Consider the following 13232-nt stretch of genomic DNA (forward strand, 5'->3'; position numbering starts at 1 on the left):
CTGCCAGAGATTGTAAGGACTCATGAGTCACAGAGAAGATTTGACAGTGTACCATATGGCAGAGCAACACACATTACTATATGAGGCACACTCTGCAGTGTAAGAGAGGAGTTGACTTGTGCTTGGGTGTGACAAACCTTGAGGTGGTCAGGTGTGTGTATGTGTGTATGTGTGTGAGAGAGAGAGAGAGAGAGAGAGACAGACAGACAGATAGAGAGAGAGAGAGAGAGAGACAGACAGACAGACAGATAGAGAGAGAGAGAGAGATGAGTGTGTGTATCTGATATACAATGTTATACTGCTATGCAACGACCCATACAATGCCAAAGCAAAACACTAACATCTGATGCAATGGAAAACCACTGTACTGAAGAAAAGGGGGGGGTGCCAGAGCACCATCTGTTATTTAAAGCAGAGTGTGTGTGTGTGTGTGTGTGTGTGTGTGTGTGTGTGTGTGTGTGTGTGTGTGTGTGTGTGTGTGTGTGTGTGTGTGTGTGTGTGTGTGTGTGTGTGTGTGTGGTTTCACACAAAGACTTTTATCCAGTAAATTATATTTTTACTCTGCAGGCAGAAGAATCCTGGCTTATTAAGGAGATAGAGGAGAGAAATAAGGACAAGGACTAGAGATGATGATGTCACTCTACACCGTGCTCAGAGACTTCACTGAGAAGTAAGAGAACCACATTATCAGCTCATATCAGACCAAATGATTCCACAACAACACACAACAAACCAAATATTAAAATGTACTGGTGTTGTGACAGTGTGGATCCACTATGAAAATACATATGGCCGGAATTTGAACTGTGTCTAAGACTATGTCCTGAGACATTTTACAGCAGGTCTGCGCATTAAATTAAGCAATATATAATTTATATATACAATATATAATTTTCTTCTTGGTTGTAACCGCTTAGAAAGTTGTGACCATTCAGTAGTGCTCTGCAAGCACACTTCCCCTCCACTCCACATAGAGGTGCACTTTGTTGCTCCACATGTTAACATCGCTCTCCAGGAGTGATTACATTAAATTACCACAGAGGCAAGACTCCTTCAGGGATGCAAAGAGATATGAAAATGAAAAGGCCAGCACTTCTGTGTCTGTGAGCAGAGACTGCTGAGGCAGAGAGGGTCATAAAATACTAATGGCTGCCTGGCTGGCTGCTGAGTGAGCACAGGCCTACTGTAACAGGGACAATCTTTCATCACTATAGCCCACAGGTGTCAGCAGGGCCCCAACCCAAGCAAGGGCTCAGCCAGAGAGGAGAGCACTTACATTAACATAGGAACAGTCCTCCCCCCACATGCCCATAGAATGGTTGCTTGTTGTTATGTGTGTTGTCTTTTATTACCAGGTAGGACTATTTTGCAGAGAGTTGTTGCCTATGCTAGTTTGCAACATGGAAGAAAATGGAAGAAAACATTCAGGTTTTTTGGAGCTCTGCCCAAGCCAGGAATTTGTTTTGGTTTAATGTGTCGAAAGGCATCCCTCATTTGAAATCAGTTTCCACCCCTTAATAGCTACTTTCTGCAAAGGATTTCCCCAGGCTAGGAAAGCCTGGTCTCAACGAGGTTACTCACACAAATATGAAACTCCCACACATTAATATGCAATTGAATACATGTGACATGCCCACACACACACGCATGTGAAATATGACCGATACAGCACCTCTCAAATTCAAAGCAATAGCTAAATGACTAAATTACCTACAAAAAACCTAGTGTAATAATAAGGTGCTGGCATTCTCAACTCAATTTTAAAAACAAGTATAGTTCTGATTGACTGCTGTAACCCAGAGTTGATCCAATAAGAAAATAATACAGCCAGCACTCTCAAATAAAGAAAAAAATAGTGTAATTGAATACATATCAGCACCTACTGTGGATGCATTTAAGCGTCAAACTTTCATCAGCACTGACAGCCAGCACCTCTGAGCTGTTGAAGGCTGGTATGTATTGAATTAGAATTTATTTCCCTTTATTTGAGAGTGCTGTCTGTATTATTTATGTATTGTTTCTAGTGTAATAACACTGTTGTACTGGCATAACTGTATGTGGAATGTGACCAAGTAGTATGTATTCAAGTTACAGTCGTGGTTGGTGTTGTGTGAGATTTGTTGTGGGTAGAGTGCAGATGGTAAAACCAATGCACTGTAGAACAGATGTCAGTGATGGAAGTTTATATCTACACAGTAGGGATAAAGGAGAAGCATACTGCTCTGTTACCAGGCAGAGATAGACAGCTGTGTAGATCCTAAGGGAGCGATTTTGGAGAGCAGAGGCAGGGAGGGCATGTTGGAAGTTGGGGGAAACACCTGCTTTTTGCTGATTTATCATTTGGGATTAAGTAAATATGGCAAGAGATTATCTGGGTAATACAGGACAAGGATGAGGTGTAGTGTAAATGTCTTTCCTAAATGCCTCTACTGTTCAGAAGAAAGGAACCAGCTGGTAAGGCAGCCCTCTCTCTCTGCTCCCCCAGTGTGAGGGGAGAGAGTGCCCTGTCTAATCAGTGAACTGGGGCTGGATGGAGGTTAGTTGCCATAATCACGGAGTGCTGGGACAGTGCTGGGCTCCCCCTCAGTAGCAGGTGTGAGTTAGAGATCATCCTCCGCCCCTCTCTCTCTCTCTCTCTCTCTCTCTCTCTCTCTCTCTCTCCCTCATCATCTCGCTATCAGGAAACTGAAACTGGATTCATTTTTATGTCTGTCTAGACTTTCATTGATTGTCGTTTTGATGTCTCCTCATTGATATTATATAGGGTTTGAGATATCTGTGTGCAGGTAGCACTGGTGCTTTGCCTTCTCTTGTTTAACATTCTTCTAGGACAAGCTGCAAGGTTGGCTCTGATAGACACACAACACAGCAACGAGTGTGAGGTACTGTACAAACACAGACACGCACACACACACACACACACACACACACACACACACACACACACACACACACACACACATACACTACAACTACAAGCAGATGCTGTGCAGATGTGATCTGATCAGAAGACAGTATCTCTGAGAAGCTTCCACAGACAGCGGGATGCCTTGGCAGGGGCATCTGGCCATCTCCTCCTGCCCCAGTGCACTGAATGCACACAGCCTGACTACCACCCTGAAAACCGTAGCAGACAGAGCACATGTTTAACACTGCTACCCCTAAATCCAGAGGCAAACATGTAGAGATGTCCTTCATATTAATAGAGGTGGATTAGGAAGAATGTGTTTGTGGTAAAGAGAAGTTTAAAAGGAAAATGTATGTGTCACTATACACTCACCGAACACTTTATTAGCAACACCTGTACACCTTCTCATGGTGGAGGTGGTGTAATGGTGTGAGGAATGTTTTCTTGGCACACTTTGAGCCTGTTAATACCAATCAATCATCGCTGGAATGCCACAGCCTATTTGAGTATTGTTGCTGACCATGTGCATCCCTTCATGGCCACAATTTACCCATCTCCTAATGGCTACTTCCAGCATGATAATGCACCATGTCACAAAGCAAAAGTCGTCTCAAACTGGTTTCATGAACATTGCAATGAGTTCAGTGTTCTTCAGTGGCCTTCCCAGTCACCGGATCTGAATCCAATAGAACACCTTTTGGATGTGGTAGAAAGGGAGATTCACAGCTTGAAAGTGCACCTGAAAAATCTAGTAATTGCGTGAAGCAATCATATCATCATGGACCAGAATCTCAAAGGAATGTTTCCAACATCTTGTGGAATCAGTGCACCAAAGAATTGAGGCTGTTTTGAGAGCAAAGGGAGGCCCTACCCAGTATTAGTATAGTGTTCCTAATAAAGTGCTCAGTGAGTGTATGATGTAATGTGTTGTGTATAGAATCTCATATAATGTTTGTCTAGACGTGCCTTTTAAAAGTCCTTGTTTCTGACACACATTATGTGGTATGACATTGAGTCAATTGCTACCAAACGAGCTGATTTGCCAATTAGCTGAGTGCTTGCATCTGGTTATTTCATCCAGCTGCATGTGAAATTGAATTCACTTAGTTGCAACCAAAAAAGCTGCATAGAAATAGTCTGCTAGATATTCCCATGTAAATTCACTTAAATGTTGGAAAACATAGAACATACACGTAAACATTTGTTAGTAAACCTTAAAAAGAATGGGGTTGATCAAATGGCTATATTGTGTAATGTTTACAGGTAGGAATATGCATGTAGTAATACGGTGTCTTTTGTCACAGATATGAAATGAAATTGGCTTGACAAAATATGCCTATGACATGAAATGATAAGATTAGAAAACATTAAAAATAAATATATTATGACAAACACAGTCATGACACCCCATTTAATTCACAAATTGACAGCTACATGATATAACGTTGGCTATTGCCCTGCAAATTCATAAATGAGGACAATTCACTGCAAAGAAGTAGGCCAAAGTTATGGCCGACGTAGAATGGCAGGTTCATTTTAATAATGACAAAGATAATGATGACAAAAATGGACAGAGGATTTTCTCCAACTATGATGAAAGGAACCTTAGTCTGGTCGAAAAGCAGGTTTAATTTTAGGCCTGTTAAAGCATCCTCTGGAGGCTTAAGTTTAGTGCTAGATTCTCAGGGGGAATCTTGGTTGCAATTAGGATCATCTCTTTCACACCAGTATCTGAATTAACAAGAGACAAGCTTATAATCATCCCATTCTGAATTTGGTTGCAACCGACCCATTATGTTTTTGATTTACCATGGAGTTCAGTGTTCCCATCAAACAACAAACAGCAAAAAATAGGCTAATCTTAACACAAATAACATGAGATAGAGAATGCACCTATCCAATCCAAACGGAAGTGGAGATTCATTTCATGGTTTGATAACTGCCCTCTGACTGGAGAGGACACACGCACTAATGCACACACACATGCACACACGCACACATCCACTCACGCATGAACGCACACACACACATACACACACACACACACACACACACACACACACAAACACACACACACACACACACACACACACACATACACACACAAACACACACACAAACACACACACACACACACTGTTGGAGACTTATCACTTCGACAGAGAGGAAGTCAACCTGCAGTGGGATGTACTGAGGTCAGTGTGTGAGCCTGTAAGTACACATTTAACACCTGCACTTAGTTGCAACCAATATGTAATGAGTCTTGTGGCTGTTATGTTCATAGACATCAATAATTTGCTTCTCTCTCTTTCTTTCTCTCTTGTTCTCTCCCTGTAAATAATGTAAATATTTACAGACGCACTGAAATACAGACAATGCACATCACTGGGCCACATCAAATGTCAACAAACAAACAAAAGGAGTGTGGATGGAAAATGTCATGTTTAGAGGACAGAACAGGGTGTGAGTCAACGCGTTGCTGGACAGATGTTTCCTGCAGATTAATATTCTCACTCTGAATTTATTCTTCTGAGTTATCCACCGACCCACTGGGCTGAATGATTTTATGCCTCCTGAGCAGCAAGAGAGGCCCTCTCCTGCAGTCACTCCACCCTGTTACAGATTTTAATAAACGATACAGACTAACCAGAATATCAGTCTCACCGAATGGGACAGCGGTGGCAATGGGATACATTTAGCAGCGCTCCCGCACGGTGAACATTGATCACACTGTTTCTGGTCGGTCCCGCACCATTTATGGCTTTTCCATTTCTTCATGTTTTTTTTAACTGCGGAAATCTTTATTTCTAACGTATCTGACAGGGCTCTAATTCACTCCTGCCTCTTTGTTGTTTTGTACACAAGGCAGCACGTGTCTAGAGGGACTGTGCTGTAGACAGATCTCTTGTTCCAGTCATCATATCCATCCATTCATTCACTGTGGTCTTAATTGATCCCAGATCTAATAGGTGGCAATCAAATGAAGTCTTATAGTCTGCTAGAGGAATTCTTTATCCTTTTTCCTAAGGCACGTGCAATTGACCTACAGTACCTTACCTTACATAAAGTATGGGCTCATGAGTCATGATATTGATCTACCTCAGGTATAGTAATTTCCTCTGCTGAAAATGGCTGATCAGATTTCAGGCTGATGTGTTCTGTTTATGCTAGACTGAGCTGAAGTAAATAATAAAAATATTAATCTAATAATAATTATTATTATTATTATTATCAGCATTATTATTATTATTATTATTATTAATAATAATAATTATAATAATGCATTTATTTTATATAGCACTTTTCTCAGTCTAGCAGTTTGAAGGAGGAGAGTGTGCTGGATTCTTTGATGTGGTTTGGGACCATAAAAAGAGATGGGAGCCAAGACTAATTTCTCTCTTCTTTGAGGGACTGAGTCTCTTGGGCTTAGCCTCCTGAGTTTACTGAAGCACACTGGATGTACTGGATGTTCTTTACCAATGAAAGGAATATTCAACATGGGTATCACAGTGTCTATTAACCCATATTATAAAATGATGCTGTATATCCATCCCTGCTCAAAACCCTTACCACTATTTGTTCTTGATCTACACTCAAAACCATAATCGTAACCCTAGCCAAACTCCCTAACTCTTTCCCTTCTCTTTTTCCTCATTTCAAATCCAGCTCCCTGCTCCCTGACGTCAGTGCTATATTTCTCTTCTTCTCTTCTTTCTAAGTACCTCTCTCTCTGTTTCCTTCTTTTTTGTATTTATCCAACTCTTAACATTAGGATCACACTCACTTTTACCTGACCATTAACCTGGACCATGCCTGACCCTCTAAGCTTTTCCTTTTTGGACAGCATCCATGTAGAGCGTTGTCCACACTTCCCCATTTCTCACCGGGAGTCCTCTCTAAGAAAACAAACCCTGTCCCACTGATCAGAGTGGAGGTGCAATCGATGGCCAGTGAAGCGGTGGAACTTGGCTCTGGTCAGCAGCACAATGCCCCTGGTTGTGTGTTGGTTCTGCTGGCAGCTCAGCTCTTTGCCTTCCTCTCCTCTGTCCCCTGTCCCTGGGCTGGCAGCCAGTCTCCCCTGGCTCTGCCTCCACACTGCAGGCTGCAGAGATACGCTACTGGGAGCAACACTGGGGGAACTGCTCACACAAGGGAGCCATTACAACATGGGTGGAGGGGCCAGGATGGGAGAGTTTCTCCAGGGAAGCAAACGCATGGGAGCATTTAGGAGGTGGCCTCCCACACCAGACATTCTCAGATGAAGAGAGCATTTATGAAAGGGAGATTGGGAATTGCATTTGGATGACTAATGCAAGATGCCTTACAGCCCATGGAAATCTTCATGTTATGCAATAAAGCACCTGATAACCAACATGACTACCACATTGACATGTCATGTCAATCAAATTTACTGACAGCACTGCTGCTACTACTACTACTACTGCTACTGCTACTACTACTGCTACTGCTACTGCTACTGCTACTGCTACTGCTACTGCTACTACTACTACTACTACTACTACTACTACTACTACTACTACTACACACACACACACACACACACACACACACACACACACACACACACACTGTGTTATGTTGTTAAACTCACCTTGTCTCTCGTTTCATATGTGCCAGTTCGTCTTTGTACCTTTGTGTCATACGTCCCAGCATTTCCTAGCGATAAGCATTCCTGGTTTTTGATCTCCGAATGTGTTTCTGACTTTACCTTTTGCCTACCCCTTTTCGGATTATCTGGCTGCCTTTTTGAACTGCCTACCTGTGTACCAAACCTTTTGAAAGTAAAGACTATTCTATTGGATTTAAGTTTTTGTCTCCGAGTCCATTTGAGTCCTCTGGCTAAGTACAATAGGCATTACATTCCTACCATAGTGAGCATGGTTATCATTTAAAGGGATCGTTTGTTTTTCATAACCTTATTGCTACACAGCCACATAATTACACCACAGACTGACCTTACATATGAGTTTATTGCCAGTAAAAGCCAATAATTGAATCGGGGAGTCAAAGCACCTGGTACTCCATTTGCTTTCCATGTTAATTATAAATGTTAATTAAGTTCTCTGTAGCCGTCTACAGAATTTCCTCTCTGCATATAACCGATGGCAGAATAATCCACTGATGAGGTTTTGCCTCACAGCAAACTGAGTTCCATATGGACTATATGGCTTTATGGTCTCTAAGGATACACACCCACATGCTTTGTTCCATTAAACAAAAGGGATAAAGTGACAATACTGTAGTATTCACACAGTGCTTTTCAATCATATCAGTCTGGATATAAAGGATATAAAGACAGGAGCGTGACAGACGGTGCAGTCATGAGAAACATACACTGATGGATAATAATCGTGTATGTCACCTTAGGTATGCCTGTGAGCGTGTGTGTGTGTGTGTACTAAGGTAATTTACTTGTGGTGTGCATACAGTGATATAAGGTATAAGGATTATCTGGACTAAGAAAGCTTATTTGTGATTTAGTGATTTCGACAGAGAGGTGTGAGTCTACTCCAACTGTAGGAAAATCAACCAAACAAGCAATCTGCTCAGGTCTCGAATGAGCATTGGATTCCAGTGTTCTCAACAAGCCTTGACTTGGCTTGACTGAGGGCTCTGACTGGGCTTGGCCCCAACCTAGGCCGTAACGCAGCGCCCCGTCGGAAGCACAATCTGTCAACACCAGCACCTAACCCCTCCTATATCACCCCTGCCCCCTGCCCCCTGCCAACACTTAACACCACCAACCCCCCACCCACCTGCCAACCTGCTCTTGCTCCTCCTATCCCCTCAATAAATCAGTGTTGGAGGTGGTTCCTGGCCCAGACCATCATTAACCTCTCCATATGATTATAATAATCAGCTCTTTTAATCATAGCACCAGTCCACATGAACAAGTAGAGAGACACAGAGGACAAATACAAATAAATCTAGAAGAATAACTGCTATGAAGGGAGCGTGATTAGACAGATTAATGATGCCATTAACTTTAATTGCGGCCATATTAATGAGCCCTCTGTACCATTTCTCCAATGCACTCTTCCCTGCTGCTGCATACTATAGGTGTATAGTAGATACAGTAAGTTTTTAATACAACTGTGTTTGTGGCACTGTGTATCTCTGTGTATGTTTATCTGTGTGTGTATGATGACTCAGAGACATGTAGGCTTCACTAGTGTGTGTGTCCATTTTCAAGGAACTGTAATATAGTATATTTTTCTCCCTCTTGCATTGCGTCCATTAAAACATGCTTAGTGGAAGAAATGTGTGACAGAAGTGTGGTAATTGTTGGAATGTCAATAATCCGTAACTGTCATGCCTATCTATGTAATACTGACTGCACTGAGACTTTTATAAATAACATCTTCTCCCTGCCTTTCAGGCAGGCATAAAAGCCAAATCAAATGGAGAGATCTGTTGAAAATAATAGTCAATTTAATGCAATCCTGTAACTCTAGGTGTAAGCAATCACAAAATCTTTTAACAAGCACACACACACACACACACACACACACACACACACACACACACACACACACACACACACACACACACACACACACACACACAGACACACACACACACACACACAGCCACTTGCCACCCTAAGACTTTTTCTTAGCTGTAGGCCACGTGACATGCCCTTTAACATGTATGTTTTGTTTGTTCGGCTGGTTCAAGGGTCACAGGATCCCTCAATACTCCTAAAGCCCCATTAATATTTATGCTAGAATCACAGCCACTCATAGTCATCCTCTATGTAGCCAGTCAATACAGCCTATGTATTTGTATTCCTCTCTCTGACTCTCTATCTCTGTCTCCCGCTCTCTCTCTTTCTCATGCTCCTTCTCTCTCGCACGTACACATTTTTCAGTTACTCCATCACACGTCCTTGTTTTGTTCCCAGGTTTTAAAATAGCCCATCTGCAACACGACTTTGACAGTGAGAGCTCTCTCCGCTTTATACCTTCTGATTTTCACACCGAGGGCTCAGATCTAAGTTTGTGTCAACGGAAGATTTGAGTGCCTCCTTTAATCTCTACATCTTTTATATGAGGAAGTAATGTGATGGAATTGTCTTAAAATGGCTTTCGGATTAGGCAGCAGGGACAAAAAGTGTAAAGTTCTTGACTGCCCAATCCAATTGAAAGCATTTCATTTCCTGATGCTAATATTTTAGGCAAAAAGACCTAAAAACAAACAACAACTTAAGAAGGCTGCAGTACAGGCCTAGCAGAGCATCACCAGAGAAGTTACCCAGCATCTGGTGGGGTCAGTGGGTTGCAGACTTCAGGCAGTTATTGCATGCAAAGGATTGTCGACCAAATACTAAACATGAGTGCTTAATTTGGACATTATATTAATTTGTCCTATTACTTTGGGTGCCATAAAATAGGGGTTGTATGATTAGCTCAAATTAAATTATGACAAAAACTTTACTCAGTAAGTTCACTCCCACGAAGGCCAGGTTTGAGTCGTTGTTATTCAAGGCTTATATGCGCTGTCTGCAATAGCCTGGGGACGAGGTTAGCTCTAGTACAGGAAATGACCATCTCATGAATACCAACACACGTCTGACAGAAGTGTTTTGAGGGAAATATGACTGTGGGGTCATTCCAGGCGATATTATCATGTTGTGAGAGAGAGGTAGATCATAAGGAGCAAATCAGCATGCCTGAAGTGGTGTAACAGTGTGTTTGTTTGGTCAGGCTCCTGAATGTGTAACAGAGCCTGGCCTCTGTAGGTTATATTGAGAGAGGAGTGGGAGATGCAGAGCTAAACTGAACCTCTCTGTCTAGAACAGTTTGGACCTTGTCTTTGGTAATGAGAGTGAAGGAAAACTGCTTTTCTTTCAGAGTGGATGGAGTGGGGTGAGACTGACTTCCCCGGAGTGGAACTACAAGGTGAAACACAGCACTGTGCTTGTCCTCCGTAAGGATTGGGTACATAGTTCCACTCTCAACCTATATGGATGAAAATAATGGGAAGGTGACCACAAAGTAATATGTTACGCACGCACGCACGCACGCACACACGCACGCACGCACGCACGCACGCACGCACGCACGCACGCACGCACACACACACACACACACACAGACACACAGACACACACATGCATACAGCAGCCTGTAATGAGCCCTGCTCTGTAGATTAATCTAGTATTCAACCCTCCAACATCTCCTACATCCCAAGCACATCCTCTAACCCTCAGCAGGCTAATAAAGTGTGGAGGTCAGCCTCTCAGACAGAGGGTCATGGCTCCTATTACCCCTAAAGGGAGGCCAGATCTCCAAGATACCAATGGCCAAGATATTACTGTGGCCATTGGTAAGAGCAACATTACATATCAGTCTACCGGCTCAGTTACCCCTGTGGAGGTGATATGCCAATTAGTATTCATGAACATGTTGTTTTCTCTGAATTCCCCCAGTGATCATTACAGCTCAGTAGAGTGCAAGTGATGGAAAGACGTGGGGGATATGTTTCTAGACAAAAAGGGTAACATTGCATCATGATGAATAGACATTGTAGCTCTGTGGGTGCTGTTATTGTCTTTATTAAGTGAGATAAAGTGCCCTGCGTAAGTAATGGGACAATGAAGCATTGTTTATTTTTTTTGGCTCTATACTGTATAGTTTGGATTTGAAATCAAACAATTACTTTGAGGTTAGAGTAGAGATTATTAGCTTTTATTTCATGGTATTTGTGTACATATTGGTTTCACCATTTATAAATGACAACACTTTTTATACATAGTCCCCCTATTTCAGGGCACCAAAAGTAATGGGACAATTGGCTTGACAGGGATTTATGGTTAGTCAGGTGTATTCCGACGCATCATTTGTGCAGTCATAAGAGAGCATAATTAAGAAAACCCCCAAAGCAACTGTCCCACAGATCAGCAACACTCTCCATGCGGTAGTCGTGAATGTGTCAGAGACAACCATACGCAGAATACATTGCCAGCCAAACTACAGAGGCTTCACTGCAAGGTGCAAACCACTAGTTATCCTAAAAAAGGATGGACAGGTTACAGTTTGCTAAAAAGTACCTAAAAAAACCCTGCAGAGGTCTGGAAAAAGGTCTTGTGGACAGATAAGACGAATGGACCAGAGTGATTGCAAGAGGAAAGTTTTGAGAAAAAAGGATCTGCCCAAGACTTACAGCATACCACCTTATCTGTGAAACATGGTGGAGGGAGTGTTATGGTTTGGGCATGTATAGCTGCCACTAGAATTCGCTAACTTTTCTTAATTGATCATGTAGAATACCTGCTGACAACAGCAGCAGAATGTATTCTGAAGTGTATTGCTCCAGTACAAGCAAATGCCTCCAAATTCATTGGATTAGTTATTGGCAGTTATTGCATAAAAAGGATTGTCGACCAAATACCAGTGTTGGGGAGTAGTTCCACTACATGTAGTTCAACTATCAGTTTAACAGTGTTTTTCAGTAGCTTGATGGTAGTTAACTACATTTAAATCGTTGAAGTGTTTCCTGCAGTTCACTACTTGCTTGCCATGTAGTGGTGTACTAAGCTACTGTCACTACTCACTAAATTTTTCCCAAAGAAAACTAAAACATTGGAATTAAACTATTATTCCAGCCCTTGAACTTCAATTTCTCTACTTTTTCTTCCCTCACTGCCTCTGGTCTCCCCACTCCACCTCACCAATTTTTTCTCTCCCAGTGAGTATTTCAGTCACACGCTTTCTGTCACCTGGATTGATAATCTTTCAATAACTGACTGTTGTATGTTAGATGAAGTAGTTTCGATGTAGTGAACTACTTTTTCAAAGTATCTTTAGTTTGACAAACTATATTTGTCTCAAGGGTAGCTTTAGTGTAGTGCAACTTCTTTCCGTAAAGTAATTGGTAATCTAGTTAAATACATTTTTAGAGTAGCTTCCACAACCCTGCCAAAGACTACGCATGAGTGCTCAATTTGGACATTATATGAATAAAAAAATAGGGGGACTATGTATATATATATATATATATATATATAAAAAGTGTTGTAATTTCTGAATTGTAAAACCAACATGTACAAAAATACCCTTAGATAAAAGCTGACAATCTATACTTTAACCTCATTGTAATTGTTTGATTTCAAATTCAAACTTTTGGAGTATAGAGCCAACTTTTGCATGATAGTAAAGGAGTTACTAAAGCAGTTTTTCTGAGGATTGTCACCTAGCAGGCCAGACAAGCCTTTTATGTCTTTGCTTGGGTGTCAGGTCAGTTCCAGGTCAGAATATATAGGTCAGATCAATGCCCTGCCTGACCTTGAGCACTAAACCTT

At 41.8% G+C, this 13232-nt stretch overlaps 1 protein-coding gene across 1 annotated transcript in view; it reads left to right on the forward strand.

Moving 5' to 3' along the window:
* Positions 1 to 626: 626 nt before the first annotated feature.
* Positions 627 to 13232, forward strand: part of sphkap (SPHK1 interactor, AKAP domain containing) — a gene marked incomplete at its 5' end in the record, with an annotated part of 40973 nt that continues 28367 nt past the window's right edge. The window contains one exon of the mRNA XM_083694542.1: positions 627 to 670. Within this exon, the coding sequence (XP_083550668.1) occupies positions 627 to 670 (44 nt within the window). The remainder of the gene's footprint in view (positions 671 to 13232) is intronic.

This window comes from Argentina silus, assembly GCF_951799395.1.
Source record: "Argentina silus genome assembly, chromosome: X".
In the NCBI taxonomy this organism is placed as follows: Eukaryota; Metazoa; Chordata; class Actinopteri; order Argentiniformes; family Argentinidae; genus Argentina; species Argentina silus.